Here is a 10,330-nt window from a genome sequence, read left to right on the forward strand (position 1 = left end):
TACAATATTTGTTCTGATGAAAAGGATGAAAAGTAAGTTGCATGATGTTGTTAACATCATGCTACAAGATCCATGCCACATCCAGGGAAGATGGCTTTTTGAGTAACATCTTGATTCAGTGTCAGCAACTCAAATCTCAACAGCTTCAGGAGAGAGCAAACTCAAATGACACGAGACTCAGAGGGCCAAGAACACAGATGAGGGAATAACTGACTGATCACTCAGAAGGCTTGCTAGACATAGGGTTTCCCTGAAGATGATTTTTTAGTTTTAATTTTATGATTTTTTTGAGTGTCTGTGACAATTTAAGCCACCTCAAAGCAGCCGTTCAGACTGAGATGTCGTTCCGCCTTCGTGGTCAGCCTGATTCTGTCTGTGTCTGGCTGACCAGGGACCAGTTGGAGAAGGGGACACTTAAAAAACATTGAGGGCTTCCCTGGTGGCGCAGTGGTTGGGAGTCCGCCTGCTGGTGCAGGGGATGCGGGTTCGTGCCCCGGTCCGGGAAGATCCCACATGCCACAGAGCGGCTGGGCCCGTGAGCCATGGCCGCTGAGTCTGCGCATCCAGAGCCTATGCTCCACAATGGGAGAGGCCACAGCAGTGAGAGGCCCGCGTACCGCAAAAAAACAAAACAAAACAAAACAAAAAACATTCAGATACTGTGATCTTCATTTTCTGGGGGGGCAAAAATCAGTTAAGAGGAGCATAATCTTAATACAGACAATTTGAAATAAGATATTAATTTTATTTTATTGACAGAAAGTAATTTACTTTTAGGTTATTCTTTAATTGAGTGTTTATTTTTGCCTGCTGCTTTGTGAATTGTACTTACACACATGGCTATAGACCTGGATTATCGCGTTATCGTTTACATTCTTGTATATTTTCGGTTGTTTTAAATTGCTATTTTGCAAAAAACACATAACGTAACATTTCCCATCATAACCATTTTTTCCATTCTTTCTTTTTTTTTTTTTTCCATTCTTTCTTTTTAACTGAAGTATACTTGCTTTACAGTGTTGCATTAATTTTTGCTGTACAGAAAGTGATTCAGTTATATTCTTTTTTTGTAATATTCTTTCCCATCATGGTTTATCAGAGAATACTGAATATAGTTCTCTGTGCTATACAGTAGGGCTTTGTTGTTTATCCATTCTCTATATACAGGCTTACATCTGCTAACCTCAACCTCCCACTCTATCCCTCCCCCAACCCCCTCGCCGCTGGCAACCACCAGTCAGTTCTCTATATCTTAACCATTTTTAAGTGTGTAGTTCAGTAGTGTCAAGTATATTCCCATCGTAACCATTTTTACGTGTACAGTTCAGTAGTGTCAAGTATATTCCCATCGTTATGAAACAGATCTCCAGAACTTTTTCATCTTGCAAACCTGAAACTCTGTCCCCATTAAACAACTTTGCTTCCCCCCTCCCCCCATAACTATACCTTAAGAATGATAGAATATTTTCTCCTATTATATACACAGAAATCGCAGACAAGAAGAATATTATCTAATTTATAGAGGAATAAGATAGTTACGCCTCGTCGTTTATACCTTCACTTTGTGTTGCGAGACCAAGAGCTTCCTTTAAAAGAGATGTGTTTAAATTGTCGCAAACGTATCTGAGAGCTGTACTTGACTCCTCTCAGCCCTCTGTACCTCTCACTTCCTCCTCTTTAATGAATAACGGTGGTGGATCTCTTCCTTCTCCTCTCCAGGACCTGCCCTCAAGAAACCATACAACCCAAGGATTAAAGTCTCCAAAACCTCAGGTAAAGGAAAGAATGTGCTGGTGTCTGATTCGAGAGTTGAAATGTTTAGGAAGCGGATGACCAGGAATTTCCCGAAACCAGTTAGAACATCAGCTCATAGGACGAGATGTGAGGACCCATATTTATTTAGTGCAAACCGGCAGCATGGGGCAGTTCTCAAAACCAGGATCGTCATTAAACCATCACATAAACCCCATGGGTAACACAGTCCTGAGGAGCCTGGCAGGAGCCCTGATAGAAGGGTGGGTGGACAGAGCTACACATGCGTCACGATTGAGCTGGAAAGACGTTTGTTTTTAGAGATTTGAAGTATGCTCGCTTCTAACTTCTGGTGTTACAAATATCTGTGACACTGCAAGGTTTTTAAACATTATTATTTTATTATTTTCATGATCCTTGGCTTTAGAAGGGAAGACCAGATTACAATACCCTAAAATTTCCCGTGGCCATATTCCTGGGATTATAATAAAAATCTGGATGGAATAAGGACACAAGGGCTGAGTTTTATCCTTCAAATGTACACATCTGCCTTTGTAAGTCTTTCTTATTGCCTTGCTGCCGACGTGCTGGGTGTCCAGGTTCACGTAGCCCAGGACAACCTGGAGATTAGCTCTGGGGAGAGGAAACACATGGTCTCCAGTGGGTAGCGTGTTGTTCCTTTGAACACACGTGCTTCATGGAATGCAGGAAAACTTTGCTGTTGGATGCAGCACGGAGTAATGACTTCCAGACCTCTCCTCTCTCTTTCGGAGCAGGCAGCATCTTTCCTTGTAAAGGGATTTGGAAGATTTGAGTAGAAATAATAAGGTATGAGCACAAGAAACTCTCAGAGAACTGTCACGTGGTTATATTCGTACCCACAGAGTGCCAAAAATACGGACTCTTATCTTTAACGGGTGTTATTTTTTCATCTACAAAAGACCCGCACCTTCTATTTCTTTATGAAGTTGCCATTCACTGGGTGCTTGAGGCACTTTACAGTGAGTTGAACCAGATTCTTCCAAAGGCCCTTCTGAGTCACGCTGGGGACAGAGAGGGTGTTTCGGCAGTTCCACCAAGAACATTGATTGGCTTGTAGCTTGAAAACACTTGAACTCCTGGCGCCTACCCCCCACCATATACAAATGCGTATACATACATGTACACGTGAAGTAGAGAGGAATTCGGGAACACGTTGTGTTTGGTGTACAAATTAGAGAGAAACTAATGCTCCAGTCTCGCGAGAAAAGAGAACTGACGTAGACTCTTGGGAAATATTTTGTCTGTACAGTGAGAGGCAAGACTGTTCATCTTTAGCAGAGGCAAAAATGAGGAGAATGGGTAAGGAACAGGGGCCAGCTAAACTCTGTGGTCTGATCCGCAGACACAAATTTGAGAGCAGTAAAGGCAGTAGGACCCAGAGGAGGGATTGCCACTGTCATCGCTGGCTGCACCACCTGACCTCCCGTTGACTCTGTGTCCTTTACTTCTCACCAGCCCTAAACGGGGCTTGGTCATTACTACTCATGCAAGGGCTGTGTCCATCTGGTGCTGTGAACGACTCAAGGGCCAAGGCACTCTGGTCACAGGACAGGAAGTTCTCATCCCCATCTCTTCACTGGGGAGGGCAAAGGGGGAAGAAAGTGATTAGCGGAAGCCGCACAGGGAATTGAAGAATGTGAGCTCAGCAGCCATGGGGAGTGTAGGGTGATGCCCCGCTTGCCTCTAAAGGTCAGTTGTCTATGACTGCAGTGTGGTGACAGGAGTACCATATTTGAATTTAGGGGACCTGCATTCAAATATTTACTTTCCACGAACTGACTGCGTAACTGGTGCATCACTTCACCTCCCAGCCACCTTCCTCGCGTAGACACGGAGGATCCGTTGTTGACAGGGTTAAGTCAATAACTCATGAGAAAATAGAAGAAGGTGCCCAATAAATGTCTTTTCTTTCTTTTTCTCTTCCGTTCTCATCCTGTTCTGGCAGCGGATGGAGACCCCCATTTTGTTGTGGATTTCCCCTTGAGCAACCTCACGGTCTGTTTCAACATCGATGGACAGCCCGGGCACATCCTGAGGCTGGTCTCTGATCATGCGGACTCTGGTGAGTTCTGCCTAGAAAGTGAAAGAACTTGAGTTTTGGGAGTGAAAAAAAAAAAAAAACCCTAATCTTCGCGTTCTACCCCCCTGCTCAGTGGTGTCCCAGGGTCTCCAAATCAGGAGCAGTGGAAACTGATGGGTAAGAAATACCGTGTCAGGGCCACACAAGAGTTTGGGGAACTATAACCAGACACTGGAATGAAAGGAGACAAACATGTCAACCCCCTTTTTTAGAATTTTTATTTATTTACTTTTTTTTTTTCACTTTAAAATTTTTATTGGCATATAGTTGATTTACGATGTTGTGTTGGTTTCAGGTGTACAGCAGAGTGAATCAGTTATGCATATACATCTATCCACTCTTTATTTAGACTCTTCCCATATAGGTCATTACAGAGTATTGAGTAGAATTCCCTGTGCTATACAGCAGGTTCTTATTAGTTATCTATTTTATATATAGTAGTGTGTATATGTCAACCCCCTTTTTATGATATTTTCACCCAAACCTACATCAGCTTCTCCTACCCAGGACGTTGGTCAAAAATCACTCATACCTTCATGCATTCGTTCCTTCCTTCCTTCATTCAGTGGGCACTGAGTGGTCCCTACGTGTGAGCGGAAGTTCTTGGTTCTAGAGGTACAAGAGAGGAAGGAAATTCGGATGAGAAGCCCTCTTGTGAAAGTGGGGGTAGTTTTTCTAACCACTGCTCTCTTCCCCCCCCTCCGCCTTCAAGGCGTGACGGTGAACGGAGAGTTGATCGGGGCCCCCGCTCCCCCAAACGGCCACAAGAAACAGCGCACTTACTTCCGCACCATCACCATCCTCGTCAACAAGCCCGAGAGGTCCTACCTGGAGATCACGCCCACCAGAGTCATCGTGGATGGTGGGGACAGGCTGGTCCTCCCCTGCAACCAGAGCGCGGCCGTGGGGAGCCAGGGGCTGGAGGTGTCGGTGTCCGCCAATGCCAAGGTCACCATCGCCATCCAGGGCAACGTGGCCTTCGTCATCCTCCTCCACCTCTACAAAAAGCCAGCCCCCTACCAGCGAAACCACCTGGGCTTCTACGTCGCCAACGGCCAAGGCCTTTCTGGCAACTGCCATGGCCTGTTAGGTAGGTGGCTGCTCTCCACGCTGACTCACGGCACAGAATTCAGTTTCCCAAAACGAAGCTGATGCTGCCCGTGTCTTTACTTGGTTGAGAGTTTCCACAGGAATGTGGTCCTTATGAAGCTCATGAAAAGTCTATTTCTTTTTCTTTTTTCTTTTTTTTGGGCACATGGCCAATTTTTCTTTTTGCTTTTTTCAAATACAATTTTTAAAGGTTACACTCCATATACAGTTACTACAAAATACTGGCCATATTCCCCGTGTTGTACAGCACATCCTTGAACCAGTCTTACACCAATAGTTTGTGCCTCCCGTTCCCTCACCCCTCTCTTGCCCCTTCCCCCTCCCCCCTGGTAACCACTAGTTTGTTCTCTATGTCTGCGACTCTGCTTTTTTTTTGTTGTTATATTCACTAGTTTGTTGTATTTTTTAGATCCCACATATATAAGTGATATCATACGGTATTTGTCTTTCTCTGGACGTATTTCACTTAGCATAATGCCCTCCAAGTCCATCCGTGTTGCTGCAAATGGCAAAATTTCATTCTTTTTCATGGCTGAGTAATATTCCACTGTGTACCATATCTTCTTTATCCACTCGTCCGTTGATGGACACTTAGGTTGCTTCTGTATCTTGGCAACTGTAAACAATGCTGCTGTGAACGTTGGGGTGCACATATCTTTTCGAATTAGTGTGAAAAGTATACTTCTTGCTTCCTGACACTTTTCTAGAATAGGAATGGGCTTATAAACTAATTCGCACAGGCCTTTGGGGAAGGGGAGCAAAGAAATGAGGAGTCCTTCTCTCCAGGTCTGGTTCTTTACTCTCAGGGAGAGGATGCAGACACATCCCATGGCCCAGCACCAAGTGGGAGATGCATGGCCCCTCCCGGGAAGCACCCCCATGGCTGGGAGCCTCGGGCAGCCCACTCTGCCTGGCTTCCCTCCACGTGCAGTTTCATGTGGGCGCTTTTCCCACAAGTAAAGAGGGAGCCTCTGCCAGGGCTCAGATTCCCTGGCACTCGAGAGGGATGCGTCTCTACGCAGCTTGCCTGGGAAGCTCCGCTCCCAGACGCAGACTGCTGTCCCTTCGGCCTTGGTAGTGCCCTCACTCGACCTGGAGGATTCTGACCCTGCCTTCCACACCCTCCGCCCAGTGCACACCCACTAAGTGCACACATGGAAGGGGTCCTCCAGAGGGAGGAGAGCGGGGAAGACCGGACCCTTCTTCCCTTGTTATTTGCCCCCATCTCATCCTCCCATCTCAGTAGGAGACTGGGCATCTCTTTTTGTGGGTTGGGCATCTTGCCCGTGGTAGCTTCCAGAAGTGGAGGCCACTACCAATACACTCAGGTCTCTCCTCCCCACACCCTCCCCGGACACTGGAAAAGGTGGAGCAGCTCTGGGAGACTCCAGCCGAGGACCACAGTCACTGCTCTGGTGTTATGCATCCCCTTCCTCTGGGTCACACCCGTGCATTTGCTGGCCATCGGTGCCCGAACTGAAGTTAGATTTTGTTCAAACACGTTGCTCGCACTTGACCTAGACCTGACGTCTCTTTTGTCCTCTCAGGTCAGTTCCTGAACCAGGAGGCCAGACTCGCCGGGCTCGGCAAGAGCCCTGCCCATCCTTCCGTCCCTGAGACAGGTGAGAGGTCTGAGGCCGTCCTCGAGGTAAAAGGACACCAGGTCCCAGTGGTGTGGAAGCAGAGGAAAATCTACAACGGGGAAGAGCAGGTGGACTGCTGGTTTGCCCGGAACAACGCCGCCAACCTGATTGACGGGGAGTATAAAGACTACCTGGCGGCCCATCCTTTTGACTCCGAGACCACCTTTGGCCCAGGCACATCCCGGGGACTCTGACGCCAGCAGCTGTAAGGCAAGAGCGTGTGACAGGGAAACGTCTTCGGGGACCCCGTGGTGTGGTTCTTGTCGCTTGGCAGGTAGCCGCCGCCCAGGACTCCCCCCTGGTGGCGGGGAGGTCTAACCTCTGCTTGAGCAAAGGGTGGGGTCAGGACGTTGAAGCAAGAATGGGATTTCCTGCTCTTCCCCTCCCCCTCCCCATCTCCAGTAGAGAACAGTGGTGGCACCAAAGGGACCAGTCACAGCTAAAAGCAAGTCTCTATCTTATACCCGCTGGCTTGTCCATCTCACTGCCTACCACAAGGTGACTCTGATGAAGGAAGGTGGCCATCAGGTCTGTTTTCTCTGTGGAAATGGCCAGGCTTGGGCACTCTGCTTTTTGCCTTATACTAATGCATAGGCATCTCTCCTCCTAGCCCGCTGCGTTCTCCGGATGTGCGGCCAACCTCTGCCTCAGGGGAACCTCTCCTTGGGCCCAGGCCACGAGTCATGAAATAGCATGTAGATTTGATCACTGTAAACCATTCGGTCTTTTCTTAGGAGAGGATTTTCTTCTACTGTGATGTCTTGCCCTTGAAAATTTGTTTTCGTTTTTTAAAAATTGACTCAAAATAGAGACTCTGCATCCCAGATACCGGTATTTTTCTAACGGGCTTTGTAAATCACTTAACTTTGCTGTTGGAGATTCTCCTATTTATTCCAGAACGCTGAGCGCTTCTAATAAACAGGGCAGCCCACGTGGGTGTATTTCACTGGCCTGTCTCAGTGCTGGAGCGTCGGCCAGCAGCGTGATGAATCTTTCACTCGGCTCTTCAGCCTTGGTCCTGATTCCGACCTGATTTGCTCTCGGTCCCCCAGGAGGTGATAAATTAGGCTCTTGCAGAACTGGGGTGGGGAGGTATTGGCAGCACAGAGCCGACCTACAGGAACCAAACTGCATGTTCCCAGCAGGAAGTGCGGACATGCTCACAGATCTAAGGAGCCCTCCCACATCCCAGACATGCGAGGCCAGGAAGTCAGCGTGAGCAAGAGGCTTTGGACAAATCTGATTCCATCAGGGAGGGGTTAAAATCAGGGGTCAGGGTGGTGTCAAGAGTCAATGACTGTCACTCCTCATGGTGGAACCTGTGAAGCCCGTCACATTATCAAGGGGAAGGGAGGTTGATGGTGGTCTTGAGACCTCCTCTCTCCCCCTCCTTCCCGGCTTTTTGCTGGACCACGGAGGTTCAGTAAGCCTGACCCTCACTGCGGTCAGGACGCAGATGGACATGGGGGGCACTGGAGCCGAACAGCAGGGAAAGGAAGGTTTGGGTCAGAGACATGGAATATTTTGACGTGAGACCGAATGAAATAAAAGCTTTTGTGCCGGCTTCATGGAACGTTTCTTCCAGTAGGGAGTGACTCTAGAACTTTCATGCCATGTGGAAGCAGACAGCACTAGGAGAGAAATCAGAACTAAGAAAATTGTTTACCACATTTGCCCTTGCCTTCCCGTTTTCCAATGGGAAACATTTGAGCAGCAAAATGACATCCACATGTTTTTGTGGACCAAGTGGCTGCAGGAGTTCAAGTTAGTGCCTGGGCCGTCGGGGGTGGGGGTAGGGGGGCGGGACCGGTTGTGTCTCAGAGTCTCCGTCTCTCTCCACCTTGGGAACCCACCAGACCAGGGCCGGCAGCTGTGTTATTTTTGACTCAACTCAGCTGCCTGTTTTCATGCCAGCAGTGTGAATGCACAGGCCCAGGCTGCTGACAGCTGCTTCCATATTTCAGAGGGAAAGGAGGAGCCGGAGCTGGGCTGGCCAGGACCTGGGCAGGCTCTGCGGGGACTTTCCTGTTACATAGACCTCGGGCCCAACTGGGCAGAGATCCCTGCAGCCACGATGCCAGCCCATTGTGTTAGCGCCTGGAGCCGGGATCTGTGTTCCAGGTGTGGCCTCAAAGCTGCAGACAGGGCTTCCCTGGTGGCGCAGTGGTTGAGAGTCCGCCTGCCGATTCAGGGGACACGGGTTCGTGCCCCAGTCCGGGAAGATCCCACATGCCGCGGAGCGGCTGGGCCCATGAGCCATGGCCGCTGAGCCTGTGCGTCCGGAGCCTGTGCTCCGTGGCGGGAGAGGCCACGACAGTGAGAAGCCTGCGTACCGCAAAAAAAAAAAAAAAAGAAAAAGCTGCAGACAGGAGGCTGTTACTACAGGACCAGATATTCCAATGGGGTGACCGTCCCTTACTCTCCTATTCAGAAAAAAAAAAAAAAAAGCACATTTTTAAAAGTATTAGGGATGAGCTTTTATTTTAGTGTTTTTACTTTAGACTCATCCCACTTTTCTTTCTCCTCCTTTTCAATTGTACATCTTTTTTTTTTTTTTTTTCGCAAAAGGTATGTATCAGGGCATTTTCTGTTTTAGCCAGAGACTGTGAGATCTGTGGGCTCCAAACTCCACCCCAAGGTCATACTTCAGGGTTTTTTTTAAGTTGACTGAGAAATGTCATGTTTTCGATTGGCCACGCGTGTTGTGAATAGCAAGGTCTTTTTACGTAAATGCAGCGGCAAGGAGGGATTCTCTTCTCAGGTGGGAAAACGGAGTCAGAGTGCAGTTGGGTGACTTCCCCCACATCATATAAAAGACTTAGAGCAGGGCCAGACTGAGCCTCCAGAGCTCACTGGTTCGCTTTGACACGATGTCACCGTATGGACAGTCGTTTATCTTCCTTGAGCATTTGTAAATAAGGTGGGGTCGGGGTTACGAAATGAGCACTCGAATGAGGTTGAGAAGTACGTTGCAATTAGAGGGGATAAACCTCAGGTTACATCATCACTAATGTTAATGGGTCCTAACAAGTTGACTGGCTGGGCTCTTCAGCAAGTCTCCACCCCTGGGACCCTAATCCACTCCCTCATCCGAAAAAGAGAGGCATCTCAAAGGGTCGTCTTCAGGGGTCTCCTAATGTAAAGTTTCACATTCCCCAAATAAAATGGGCTGAACGTTCTCTACCCACTCATGCTAGGCGCTTTATCTTCTTCCATTTGCCTTTTCAGTGGTTTATTAGTTCAGGATGGAGGGAGCGGGTGTTGAGAGAATAACCCATCCTGACCCTCCCTCACAGCTGGGCAGTGTGATGCAGGGCTCTGGGAATGGGAGAGAGCACCTCTGTTTCTGTGTGACATAACATTAGGTCTTTAATTGAATCATGTGTCCTCACGGGTGAATTAGGGACAGGATTCCTTTCTTTAAATGTATGTGTTGGCTGAGCTGAATGCTATGGACAGAATGTTTGTGTCCCCCCGAATTCATATGCTGAAAACCCAAATTAAACTCCCAAGGTGATGGCATTAGGAGGTGGGACCTTTGGGAGGTAATTCGGTCATGAGGGTGGAGTCCTTGTGATGGGATTAGTGCCCTTATAAGAGACCTGAGAGAGATGGTTTTTCTGTTCTCCACCCTGTGAACATGAGAAGAATGCCTTCTAAAATCAGGAAGTGAGCTTTCATTAGACACCAAGTCATCTGGCAC

At 48.1% G+C, this 10,330-nt stretch overlaps 1 protein-coding gene across 1 annotated transcript in view; it reads left to right on the forward strand.

The window, feature by feature from the left end:
- ITIH5 (inter-alpha-trypsin inhibitor heavy chain 5) overlaps positions 1-8,335 on the forward strand; it is a 74,666-nt gene extending 66,331 nt beyond the window's left edge. Inside the window, exons 11-14 of the mRNA XM_030836910.2 lie at positions 1,720-1,773; positions 3,740-3,856; positions 4,587-4,964; positions 6,532-8,335. Coding sequence (XP_030692770.1) covers positions 1,720-1,773; positions 3,740-3,856; positions 4,587-4,964; positions 6,532-6,821 — 839 coding nt within the window. The 3' untranslated portion in view covers positions 6,822-8,335. The remainder of the gene's footprint in view (positions 1-1,719; positions 1,774-3,739; positions 3,857-4,586; positions 4,965-6,531) is intronic.
- The last annotated feature ends 1,995 nt before the right edge of the window (positions 8,336-10,330 follow it).

The sequence above is a fragment of the Globicephala melas genome, chromosome 2 (genome assembly GCF_963455315.2).
Source record: "Globicephala melas chromosome 2, mGloMel1.2, whole genome shotgun sequence".
In the NCBI taxonomy this organism is placed as follows: domain Eukaryota; kingdom Metazoa; phylum Chordata; class Mammalia; order Artiodactyla; family Delphinidae; genus Globicephala; species Globicephala melas.